The sequence below is a fragment of the Pavona decussata genome, unplaced genomic scaffold, assembly GCF_977016875.1.
Source record: "Pavona decussata unplaced genomic scaffold, jaPavDecu1.1 SCAFFOLD_330, whole genome shotgun sequence".
In the NCBI taxonomy this organism is placed as follows: domain Eukaryota; kingdom Metazoa; phylum Cnidaria; class Anthozoa; order Scleractinia; family Agariciidae; genus Pavona; species Pavona decussata.
The window spans coordinates 1443801-1457321 of record NW_028145718.1 but is presented as its reverse complement, the minus strand read 5'-3'; the positions used below and the strand labels follow the sequence as shown (position 1 = coordinate 1457321).

Sequence of the window (13521 nt, the reverse complement as noted above, 5' to 3'; positions counted from 1 at the left end):
TGTCAGGTTACATCACCTTGTGGCAGCAACAATATAATCTCCACATTTTTCAACCAGCTGAATCGAGCCTTCTTTTACAGTATCCTCTTTACTGGCAATCATATCCAGCAGCAAATGTACACCGTACAATTGTCCGGCAATCCTGTCGATTTTTTTATCCATGTCCTGAAACCGTGTTCGGAGCGCTTCCCCTTTCTTCACCGCTGTTACCGCTACAGCGGTGAAAATGGCGTACGTCAGTCCACTTGCAATTACCAGTGTCATGCCCACACCAATTAAAACGCCGAACACCACGGGGGGCATCATGCCATTCCACGTGATCCAAGCTTCCAACCGCCCAAGATACTGCCCAGAAGCACGGTTGCAATCAAAGCGTTTTTTCCGTGCGACACAATTTGGGTTTTCATTTTCATGTAGTATTCACGGCGCTTTTCCATGATTTGGGCATCCACGTGCGCTCGCGCTAACATCTCATTGTGTCTGAAAAACGAACATTGATAATAATAATAATAAGAAGAAGAATAATAAGAATAATAATCATAATAATAATAACAATTATTATTATTATTATTATTATTATTATTATTATTATTATTATTATTTATTAACTTTATATAGCGCCTTTCAACATTAAAATGATCAAAAGCGCTTTACATGAATTTAAAAATTTTATATAAAAATATAATAACTATAAAGAACTATAAGAAATATCAATAAAAACTAATACTAAAATAAACAATTGACCACCCCCAATGCCATTGCTAAGATTAACTTGTAGTAAGCTAAATTAAAAGATAAGTCTAAAGTTTTTTCTTAAAAATACTAAGTGATGTAATTTCCCGAATATTTGCTGGAAGGCTGTTCCACAGTGTGGGGGCAGAAGCATAGAAAGAACGAGCACCTAATGTGAAAAGCATGTGCCCCTTGGGACGGTCCAGAAATAATGAACAATTAGATCTAAGGGAATAAACGGAACATGACTTGATAGACACTAAGTTACTAATATAGCTAGGTGACATATTATATATAGCCTTATAAGTAATAATTAAAATTTAATTAAGGTTTTGTCATTTACACTTACGTATTTGAGCCTTTCTGTGTTTGCAATACTAAATCACTTGTTGGAGCTTTGTTGTCTTAAGTTGCAGTTTTTGTTAGCAAACAAAATATTAAAGATCTCAGTTTGTTTCAAGTTAGAGGCTTTGTTTCCACTCCGCTATTTAATTGTGATATTTTAAATCATTTTGATGGAACATAATCGTTGTCTGGTTCAGTAAAGTTACGATACCTTGATGGAATATAGCGCGTTTTAAAACGGCTCGTGAAACGTTTCATTGTGAGAGTATAAAGCACGCATATGACGCCATTTTTGTGCGTGCGCTGCTTCCAGATTGTCACAAATCTCGGAAATTTCAATACGGAAATAGCACAGCTATACTGCAAAGTTAAAGAAGGCTCCAGAGGTGGTCCATTTGTTTGTTTAATACATAACATTTGTAGAACATGCAAAAACACGTGCACAGTTTTGACGCAATCATTTTGAACTGGTGAAGATGCTTGCGTTGAAACGAGCTGTAGTGGTTAGGGGAGTCCTCAGGCTCTATGGCCAGCGGTTGATCGCCAGGAGAGACTCAAACGAAATCGGAAAAAATTCAAAGTTTTGAGAAGTTGTCCAGTAACGACTCTCTATCGTTGTTTTTCTGGTTTCAATGCTTCTTGAAATATTCAAGTAGATGTACGCGGAGGGAAATGAGCCGCGATAACCCGATATCTTGCCATTAAGCCTTATTTGTCAATTTAAAGGATAACCATTTAATTGTCTTTGACTCAAGTCCACAGGTGGTCTGAACACTTTTTGTGCAAAGAAAACCAACCAGTTGTTTTAAACAGAACACTCCGCGCACGACCGGCAGATTTTCAAAATCTTTTATGGCTTCTTTAGCCAAGAGCTAAACAAACATTTTATATGGATTGTTCATGTTTTCGTCACAGTGTTAACTAACCGTAATTAGCGTTTGAATGAAATACAATTTGTGTCGGTTTTAAGGGTATTCTTCGTGGAATATAAATAGTTTGCAATATAGAGGAATCCTTCATTTTACAGGAGAGAACAAGATAAAAAAACAACAACATTCATTAAAAGCGAGGAGACAGATCAAGAATATTGTGAAATTTGTGCTGAGAATACGTATGTTCTTCCGTAAAAACCGCTCAGAAGTATTGGATCCAACCTTCTCCTTGAGGTGGCATGGATGGTTTCTTTTCCAAATCAAAATGCAAAATTTAGCTGGATAGCTTCAAGGTGGTCTGAAAGGTGGTCTACCCTTTTGAGACGTTACGTTAAATGTTGTGGTAACAATTTTTTCTTTCTGTTGTGTGTTTAATTCAATATGTAAAGCTGATGAGGCAACATCGCTCTGATCTGTAGAGAAAAGCGACCCATTACTGACAATCTACAAAGTTCATGTCCATTTTGAGCTCAGTTTTTCTCAAAGAAAGACAATTTTTGAAAAATCGATCTCAGCCATGTTTTGTCCACTGTCCGAAACCCATAAAGCAAAACCACAGAATCGGCGAAGCTCAAAAAGTGTGAAAAGTAAACTATAGCGTCGTTTGCGTTCCATAATGAATACTACCTGCAAAACCGCTAATTTATTTACCTCGTGTAAAGCGTTTTAAACTCCGTTTTACGCTGTTCGGCTTCTTTCGTAATTTTGTCGACTTCGGCTTCTTCCGGCTCGTCGTCCTTAAACCGACTGAAATATTCCTTGGTTTCTTCAATCTTGGGACGCGTTTCTTTATCCAGTGTTTCCCACTCGCCAGCTATTTGTTCATAGTCTTCCTTCATTCCGTGGTAGGACAGATTCACTTTGGTATTCAGGTCTATGAGAGCTAGGTATCCGTTTGCACAGAATTCACGACATACCATCAGTTCTTCACAGTAGATCTGCTCCATGTTATACGAGAAATCTGTGAAAATTCGAAGCGCCACAATAAATTTTATAAGAATGGCACATTACAAGTGACCAATTAGAACAAAAGTCCTAAAGTTCCACAATTAACCAATCATGCACAAATAAAATAATAACATTGATTCTGGGTTTGGTCTCTATCATGTCGCTGTCGTGTTAAGATTTCTACGAAGTCCGATTAGCCTTGCAGAGTCATTTATATTTTTGGCTGATTAGATCTTTCACAGATCCTGCATATACCTGCAGCATTTTAGTTGTGCGGTTCCTCGCTTATTGTTCACTGAATTAAGCCCGCGAAAAGGCAAACCCGACAGCCTATTCTTAAAGTGCCCCTAACCCCTAAATTTGTTTTTGCATTATGACAAAATGTGAACGACTTGGAGATGATTAAAACAAAAATTAAGAAAATTCATATAATCATCACGTTGCAATGTTCTCGTTCACTACCACGCTATGAGAGGTCTGGGTCCCAACAAATTGACGACGTCAGCCGGGGAACCGAGTTTTTTTTTTTTTTTTTTTTTTTTTTTTTTTTTTTTTTCTCGTTTGTGTTTATTCTCCCACGCAAAAACTCCACGTTTCTCCTTTTTACTTATTACGAGTGAGAGATGTCATGGAATATGACATTGAGACCAAAGATAATTGCGAGTCGAGTCGCTTGAGAGACGACTGAAGGGCACTGAATGAGTGGATTCTACTGGGTAATTTGCACTCGTGTCAGACATCACAAGATCAAAGGAAAATTCCCCTCGAGTAGGGTGACAGTTTTATAACTTTCCCCATATCTTGAGCATATACAGTCATGGTTAAGTTCCTTGTCAATGGATCCCCTGATATAAAGCGTATTTCTCTAGTACATGAATATACACTGATTGAGCTAGTTTGTATTTCTAATCTGTTTCTTTCCTTAAATTCCACTTGTATAGATCAGTCTCAGAGAAGACTTGCCAAGACGAATAGATCACTCCTTTTAAACTAAAGCTTCCTAAATGTCAAGTACCTTTCTTATCGCTTATTTGTTTACATATCAACTCTGCGTCGATGCAGTAGAGCTACAATCAATTACTTTACGCAAAGTGCGATAGATGAGTCCTTTTAAAGTGTATATTCTAAACTTATATTTATTCAAATGTACATTCGAGACTTCAATTCAATATACATTATGGACTGAAGTTCAGTGAGTTGGAAAGAAAGCGGCAGCAGAATTAGAAGGGAACAATCCCACTTGATACCCAAGTCTTAAAATTAAAAAACACTTTTCTCCCTAATTGCGTTCGCAGAACGCCATCCTAATCTTGGTTACGATTTTGAGTCGAGATTTTTTTATCGTCGATCGATGGATGGATCTTGGGACGCACATCTGGCATCCCCCACAGATGTTTTGCAGGGCGGATGACATCGCAACGTAATGTTGCCTGACAACAGGGAAAACAAAGTAGGAATGCCGTCTGACAAAAGGAAGGTTGCTAGGCAGCAACAGGCTGGAAGACAGACGCAGTTTGTTGGAGCAAAATTTGCATACATCGGGAAAGTTACCGGATCACATTTCAACTTCAATGTTCATCAATGTTCACTGGATGGAAATATCTCTGCAGAATCTGTTCCCTTTCTTCCAGAAATCTTTTTTGTGAAAGATCGCATTAAAGAAATTACACGTTTTGTGCCTGCAGTAAAATAATTTTCCGTGGGAAATAAATTCATCGAACATGACAGCGCTGCAAGCCCGTTGTACATTTCGTCGTGTCAGAAATCGGTGAGGGTAAAAGACGGAATGAGTTTGCGGAATGGCGTGCGGAATGGCATAATTATGCAAAATACGATTTACGCGGGGAATAAATTAACTGAAGATGCGCATCCTGTTTTCGCGCCAATTTTATAAGAGCAGCAGCTTTTTTGATGCTGCGGACTCTTGCTAAATATTAACAACAATTCGAGGATTTGATCGTCTGATTGTTGATTTGGAAGAAGTTAGGGTAAAGAAAGCGATGAAAACTTTTTATAGTTTTCGCATTCAAGGAACTATGAGTAAATCCGTAGTAAATTAAATTTCATGTTCACTTTACTCCATGACAAAAATAACGTGGCAGCGTGAGTCTTCTCAGGACAAAGATTGATCCTTTACCGAGGGCAAATAATAAACATTTTTTTTCTCTTTTTTTAAACCCTCGGTAAAAGATCAATTGTCATACCATGTATGCTCGATGATTCATTTATCATGAGCGGGAAAATGACTGAACAATTTGACCAAAATGCATTTGTGATAAGAATAGTTTCACAACATTTCACACAACCAGTGTCGATAATTAGACACCATACTTGTCATCTGCTTGTTTGCTCCAGGGCTTTTTCGCTTTTAAATCTCATTTTAGGTTGGGACGTCTGGCACTGAAAGACCTTAATTAAAGACGGATATGTTTAGTAGCGACATGAACTATAGCTACCTGAATCGCCGTATTGGATAGCTAGGTAGCTAGCTCAGCAGCTCAAAAGTGACTTGCGTACTCGTCGCTCGACGAAAATGTAAGGTGAGAAAAAGTAGAACATATTTTTCCCATGAGCTGTACAAATTGTAACCGTCAAAGAGTCTGATAAAATGACCGAGTTTAAATTTAAAATTTCTCAAATAATAGTTTTGGCCTTGGACTGATGTTATTTCTCCAGTCTGGTGTTGCTTTTTGTCTAAGCTACTCGCTGCCGCGTTCTTTTTGTCAACTAGAAATTTAATTTATTCTTAGTTCCTTAAATGCGAAACTTCATCGATTTCTTCACTCTCACTTCCTAACCAGCGATCGGACATGTTCTATCCCAGGCGTATATTTTCTTATCCTCGATCTGTTGTTTGGTTGTTTAATAGTCTGCAACATCGAAAAAACTGCTGCTCTTATAAAATTGGCGCGAAAACAGGATGCGCTCTTCCGTTAATTTATTCCCCGCGTAAATCGTATTTCGCATAATTATGCCATTCCGCACGCCATTCCGCAAACTCTTTCCCCCTTTTACCCTCACCGGTCAGAAATAGATTTCAACCGCAAACTAGCCTGTGGAACTACGAAAAGATTATGCTCATCAAAATCGTTGCTATGTTCAGAAACCTTTTAATCTCCTCATTTGATCCTACAATACGAGTAAAGACGGCTTTTCACCCAGCCCTAGGTTCGCAAGGTTTTGCGAGTGCCGTATTACGTTAGTATAAAATCGAAATACCAACATATCTGAAATATACACGCATCAGAAACTGACATCAGGTCCCGGTTGTTCAAAGAGCGGATTATTTTATCCAGCGGATAATTCGCTATCCAACGGATAAAATCTGTTGGTTGGAGAACATTTTATCCACTGGACAGAGTTATCTCAGTTATCCGCTCTCTGAATAACCTTGGCCCTGAGATGTCTTTCAAAACTGTATGCAAATTACTCTCTACAGTTCGACATTTTTACGGCTTTATACAATACAGTCGCGTAAGTTTCGCGGCATTTTGGTAAAATACCTTTTGAGAAGAAGACCAAAATAGTATGCTGGCCTGTAAGTTTCGTTTTTCTCAAAGATTGAATTCGTTTTACCGAAAATGATGTGCATTATTTTAAAGTTCGACGGTGTCACGCGACAGGCGGACCGAAAATTATTTTTAAGTTTAAACAACGTAGCCGCTGCAAGGTTAAACTCAGACTCAGCTTCGTTTATTGCAAATATTTCACCTTGGTAGTTGCACATTACGTACAGATATAAAAGGACGAAAGAGCTACCTAAAAAAAGTCACGCAGGCCGTACAATCGCACAACTTAGGGCTGTCAAACGCACTCTATAATCTTTGATTACTACTAGTTGTAAACGTATAAGTTGTATTTTCCCAATAAAATACATCAACGAACTGACGTAAGACGTTAGCGAAACGACCGGTTAGCATTTCTCAGTGTCTGCATATAGATCGAAATTACACTTCAAAAAGATTTTTTTATTAGGTTGGCTTTCCGTGCTTGGAAATTGAGATATTTGTAAAAATAACACACGCAACGACTTGCCGTAAGGTATTACGATTTATTACTCTTAATACCATACCAGTTATCATTGAAAACGATTAGAAAATGATGAAATAACAAGAACACATCGAGTGTAAATAATTGGGCGTTTAGGCAACGGACATAATATGTTGTGATCGCAGTCTATATACTGTGACATTTTAGGCCACTTTGATCTGTATATGATATGATATGATATGATATGATATGATATGATATGATATGATATGATATGATATGATATGATATTATATGATATTATATGATATTATATTATATTATATTATATTATATTATATTATATTATATTATATTATATTATATTATATTATATTATATTATATTATATTATATTATATTATATTATATTATATTATATTATATTATATAAATTTGGCCGTTAGTTATTGGCCTAAAATGTTACATTATGTAATAACAGCGGATCCAAATTCGGCCGTTAGTTATTGGCCTAAAATGTTATAGTATGTAATGTAAGCGGATCCAAATTCCGCCGTTAGTTATTGGCCTTAAATGTTACAGTATGTGATAAGTATTAATCTACCGACGGCAAATAAGCCAGTAGTTATTGGCCTTAATTGGTGTTTGAGCAATCGCCTTGGTTACACCACTCACACCACTGGTGTGAGTCCGTCTATGCATAAAAATCGTCTGCCTCCCAGTGGATTAAAATTTCCTGTGCTTATGCTTGCGTCGTATGTGCAAGCCAGGCTGTAAGGTTTAATACCGTATACCTTTAGAGGTGTCTCTTGTCCAAGCGATGTAGCGCGTCCATTTTAAACCCCTATATCAAATTAAACCTTAAAGAGCAGTATTCAACACAACTTTCTGTGCATGGATAATATTGCAAAGAGGAGGGTATCGAGAAGCCACTTTAAGTAATAAACGCTTGGAAAAGATACGAGTTCATGTCTGTTTCTTGCAGGGGGGATCATGTCAACATGTGAATGTTAATCACCACTTGTACACGGCATACTTGGAAAGAAAGACAATGGGTATGGTCTCAGACTGAATAATTCGTCTTCACGATTATATGAATTGAAGGAGCTTTGTGTTAGGCATTAAGGTGTTAATGAAAAATACTTACAAAATTTGGGAAGCAAAATTGAAGCATTCAAAGGCAAGCTTTAACGATTCTTAGGTAACACATAACAAAACATATTAAAAATCGTTGGACAGCCAGACCTTTCTCGGTTATCAAAAATTATATTCATGTTGAAACAATTCAAAGCAATCGGGAAGATATTTGAGCACCAAATAATGTTAAACAACGCAGTCAATGAAATTCAAGCCCAATAATCAACGCACTTAAACATTTCAATATTTTAGGCCAATAACTAACGGCCGAAATTGGAACCCCTTACATTGCATACCGCTACATTTTAGGCTTTATAAATAACGGCCGAATTTGGAACCGCTGTTATCACATACTGCAACATTTAAGGCCAACAACTAACGGCCGAATTTGGAACCACTATAAATACATACTGCAACATTTTAAGCCAATAACGAACGGCGGAATAATTTAGAACCGCTGTGTTATTAATTACTGCAACATTTTAGGCCTTATAAAAAACGGTCGAATTTGGAACCGCTGTTATCACATACTGCAACATTTAAGGCCAATAATTAACCACCGAATTTGGAACCGCTATTAATACATACTGCAACATTTTAGGCCAATAACTAACGGCCGAATTTAGAACAGCTGTGTTATTACATACTGTGACATTTTAGGCCAATAACTAACGGCCGAATTTGGATCCGCTGCTGTTAAATACTGTAACATTTTAGGCCAATAACTAACGGCCGAATTTCGACCCGCTGTTATTGCACATTGTAACATTTTAGGCCAATAACTAACGGCCGAATTTGGATCCGCTGTTATTACATACTTGCAACATTTTAGGCCAATAACTAACGGCCGAATTTAGAACCGCTGTTATTACGTATTGTAACATTTTAGGCCAATAACTAACGGCCGAATTTGGATCCGCTACTAATACATACGGTAACAATTTAGGCCAATAAATACGGGCTTATTTGCTGTCGGGTAGTTTAATAGTTGTTACATACTGCAACATTTTGGGCCAATAACTAACGGCCGAATTTCGAACCGCTACTAATACATACTGTAACAATTTAGGCCAATAAATACGGGCTTAATTGCTGTCGGGTAGTTTAATAGTTGTTACATACTGCAACATTTTGGGCCAATAAATACTGGCTTATTTGTCGTCGGTAGATTAATAGTTATTATATACTGCAACACTTTAGGCTCATAACTACGGGCTTAATTATGGGTCGGTATATTCACTTTTTTCTAAAACACCAACGAAAGTTAGTCGCTTAAAATGTTACAGTATATAGACTGTGTTAACCGCGTTATGTCATAATATGTATCCGTTTCCTCAGCGGTCTGCATGTTGTCGAACTGAAAAAAAATTTGATGTAGCGTTTGACGACGTTCATTTAAAATTCAGTAACAAACAGTAAGCGTCTAGTTCTGAGAAAGAGTATTGCTCGATTTCATTTCTTTCAGCCTCAATGTCTACATTATTCCAATATTTTAGGCAGCGCTAGCTTATGTTTTGAGCTGAGTGACCTACGCACATATACGTAAGATGATCGATTATGTTTGTCAAGCGATCGATAAATAACGCTTTTAAATCAACTTTGAAGGTAAATACGAGGCCCCCATGATTACTGTTCTCCAAGGTAGTTTACCAAGACTTGACGAATCCATGCAAATGTTAAAAAAATGGTCATCAAAGGGTGGTTTTCCCAGAAAACAAACTGCCAGTAATAACATCGATCAATTGTTTTGAGAAAATTTTCTTCATGTTTTAGTTCTTACATTTCAAAGTTTTTTTCCACGTAGGTTGTTTTATTTGCTCAACTAAATTGTTGCTTGTTCAAACAGCCATTTGTCTTTTTTAACAGTTTTATTCAGTGGATTATTATAAGATAAAAAAAGTTGTACGACCCACCTTGACGCCAATAACTTTATCCGTTGGATAGTGGCTGGATGACACTATCAGTATCCAAGCTTCTAACAACCGAAATGATGCGAGTCGAGGAATTAATTTTGTCCTTTGGATAGCGATTTATCTACTAGAAAAGAGATAACTATTCGCTCTTTGAACAACTTGGGCTTGATTTGAAATGCTGCAAACAGAGTGCTGAGTGCTTCGTAGGTTCCCTTTGAGCTCGTTTTGTCTTCACAAAGTCCACCCATATTTAGCGTCGTTTCTTCGCTTCCGGGCACAAATCGCCAAAGAAAGGAATCGTATGAACGGAAATACCATTCACAGTATGTCCACAGGCTAGTTTTGTTACAGTTACTAATTACAACACATCTATTTCGCGATATCTGGCATTTTAGACCTTTCAAATAACTCCGCTTTCACACTAAATGTCCGCTTCGAGTGTCAAACAATGTTTCCCCGGTTGACGTCACAGACCACAACTAGACCCATTCTCCTCAATTCACGGCCATGAACCAAAGTGGTGGCAATTTTACGAGCTTTGAAAATTCACAGAAAATCAAGAAAAAGTCCAATGGCTAAAATTTTTTCTCCAAAATGATCCAAAACAAAAAGAGTTTTATTTCGATTTAAAAAAAATAGGGATTAGGGGCACTTTAAAACTTGGTCAGGAAAGCACAGAACCTCCAAGATAAAGGAAGGTTCAAGATATACGTAGAACCTTGAAGAAGGGAAATAAAGTAAATATAATTTTTTTTTTCTTCAGCTGTGTAATTTGTTGGAAGAAAAAGAGATTAAAAATCACTGATTAGTTTGCTGAATAACAGATTTCTCACCTAGTTCTTGCAAATTGAAATCAGCTTGATCAAAGTAACATTTTAACCCATTCGCGCGATAATTATAGCGAACTCGATCCAACGCGCGCTCTCTTGGAGTAGTTAGGGACTTAACGAACCAGAACGCAATGCAGCCTGAAGCGTCACCGGAAGTAATTTGTATCTGACAAATGAGACCACTTGTGTGCTTATTACAGATCGAATTGGATTTCACTTTAGTCCTATTACCATATTCAGTTAATAATGGCGCCTGATAAACAGTGAGATCGTTGTTAACTGAATGTGCAAACTGTACCTTGGTAATTAAGGGGTCATTAAGCAAAACTGAACTTTAATTTAAGGCAATTCAAGTTCTTTTTATCGTACTACAGCTTCTTGGTTTTTATTTTTTAGCATACTATTTTACCACGTCCTAACTCTGTTGCTTTTTTTTTTTCTTCAGCTGTGTAATTTGTCGGAAGAACGAGAGCTTTAAAAATCACTCTTTAGTTAGTATATGCAATAGGACTACATGCTGTCCAATTTGGAAATAATTGGATGAGAACGGCCTCGTCCAATTTGGCAGTCCGAGGAATTTTTTGAAACCAATTATTTCCAAAGTGGACAAGCATGTAGTCGTATTACCTATTAATTATATTGTGTATTATTTAAGGGTAAAAAATAATGCTGATTTTGTCAGGAATATATTATTTCAAAATATCTTCGGTATCCAAATTAATAGTTAATTTGGATAGATATTGAAAATTTACAAATAATACAATGGTTGCTTGAATGGGATTTCTGACTAGCAATATAATTAACTGAATAACTGAATTGCTCACCTCAAAAATGTTTGGGTTGAAACATACGCTAAATGTCCCACGAATTCTGTGATCGACGCAAACAGTTATTTCATCTAGAGTAAAGCAAAAATGGAATAAAAAGCAATAAATTTAACCACCACTGAGTTGTACCAATCGCTTTCCTGTGGTTTATGAGTAGTACAACAGCAATAACAATTTATTTGGTATTCCTACGTGAGTACATGGTATTACCTAAAATTACAAAAGGGTTTCTCACTAAATTAAGTAATTAAAGTCTCTCTATAATCCATATACATAAATGGATATAAGCCGGTATAAGTCTGCAAATAGTAGGATCAACATTGTTAAAAAGAAAAATAATTTTAGAATTATCGTCAAAATCAGTGAAATGAGGATATTTTCTTATTACGTCTTCTATGTCTTATGAGTGGTAAATACAAAAGATTAATTCTGAATGAAAAGAGAATCTGAACAAAAAGCTGGTGAGTGACATCGATATCCATCGGGTTTTGGATATAAAACATTCTGATCTTTGAATCAGTCCTAATCAAGAGAAGATGCCCTAATATAGTTAATATAAAGGAGCCATCTTCCTAAATTCCCATTTAAATCAGAATTAACGCCAGACTGTTCTCATTATGACAAATTTCTCCCGTGAAATCCCGTCCGACTCGTATAAGAGTGACTACTCTTTCGGTCTGACTAATGGTTGCCTTGCAAATTTCGTAATTTTGGCGTCCGTCTTATGCTTTGGTACATAACTGGCCCTCATTTCTCAAATTTTGTAAGCGGTGGTTGTAACCAATCATCACGACTATTTTTCCTGCCGCTGCTAATAGGCCTTATCACGGTTTTCGACGCCATTTTGACGAGTAGGCAAACAGGCTCGAAATAACAGTGTTTGTATGGAAATCCGATGTCAAATAATTTTCATAAAACATCTCTCCTGAAAAATTCATGAATTGGAAACGTTTGGCACTAGGAAAAGGATTATAAGAAAAAAAATTGGAGGGATGTAGCTGTGCCAGAAAGCGTCCATTCGTGTTTTGAACTTTCCATACATTTGTCTGTATGGCGAACCAGCCGTGAACTGCTCTAAAAATAGCTCGCGGGAAAAAAATACAGGGCCAAACACCGCAGACCACCCCCCTTCCCCCCCCCCCCCCCCCCAAGACACCGGGAGTTTTCCGTTGTAACAGAAATAGGTGCAAAAAGGTGTCCCTTTATTACGGAGGGAAGCGCATTTTACACCTTTTTCTCTACAAACGAACACAGATCCATACGACATCACATCACGTGCTCATCTTCAAATCTCATATGCATGATACAGTGCTACAGATGCAAGGTACAATACATAGGAGAGACTAAACGACATCTAAGCGACAGATGATTTGGCGAACACAGACGTGCAATCGAAAAAGCCCTTGAACAACGTCACATTGATCAACCTACAGCCGTTTCAGATCACTTCACTCTTCCTGGCCATTCAATCAACAACATAGAAGTCATTCCTCTAGAACTCATTAACTCCAACAGAGACGGCATTCGGAACGCTAGGGAAGCATTTCTAATTTCCAAGGGCAAGATTCTTGAACCCTATGGAATGAACAGACGCGTTTCAGCTTTCTTTATTTATCAACCAATCACATCTCAACTTTTCATTTGTATCGTCTTTAAATATTGTAACTGTTTATTTCCAATTTTTACTTAGCTTTTTGCCGCCCCTGAAGAAGGTTAGTATTGTCTGACCAAAATATTGGGCAATAAAATTATTTTAGCTGTCCGATCAGCCTTGCATTTAATTTTATGTTTTATTCAACATTGCTGATCCTGATCTACACAAAGGTCCGGCTACACTTTGTTGTTGTTTGTACAAGTGGTCCCTGCG

The 13521-nt window shown here is 37.2% G+C and overlaps 1 protein-coding gene across 1 annotated transcript; it reads right to left on the bottom strand.

Moving 5' to 3' along the window:
• Positions 1-302: 302 nt before the first annotated feature.
• Positions 303-11716, bottom strand: LOC146453515 (uncharacterized). The gene is made up of 3 exons (XM_085096587.1): positions 11652-11716; positions 2661-2970; positions 303-480 (listed from the first exon to the last, which is right to left on the bottom strand). Exons 2-3 carry the CDS (start codon positions 2954-2956, stop codon positions 303-305), a joined length of 474 nt encoding a protein of 157 aa, XP_084952713.1. The 5' UTR covers positions 2957-2970; positions 11652-11716.
• Between the last annotated feature and the right edge of the window lie 1805 nt (positions 11717-13521).

Coding starts and splice junctions, on each gene's coding strand:
- LOC146453515 (XM_085096587.1), bottom strand. CDS start 2,956: ATGGAGCAGATCTACTGTGAAGAACTGATGGTATGTCGTGAATTCTGT. Junction 481..2,660: donor TTTAAAACGCTTTACACGAG/GTAAATAAATTA, acceptor TTCGTTTTTCAG/ACACAATGAGATGTTAGCGC.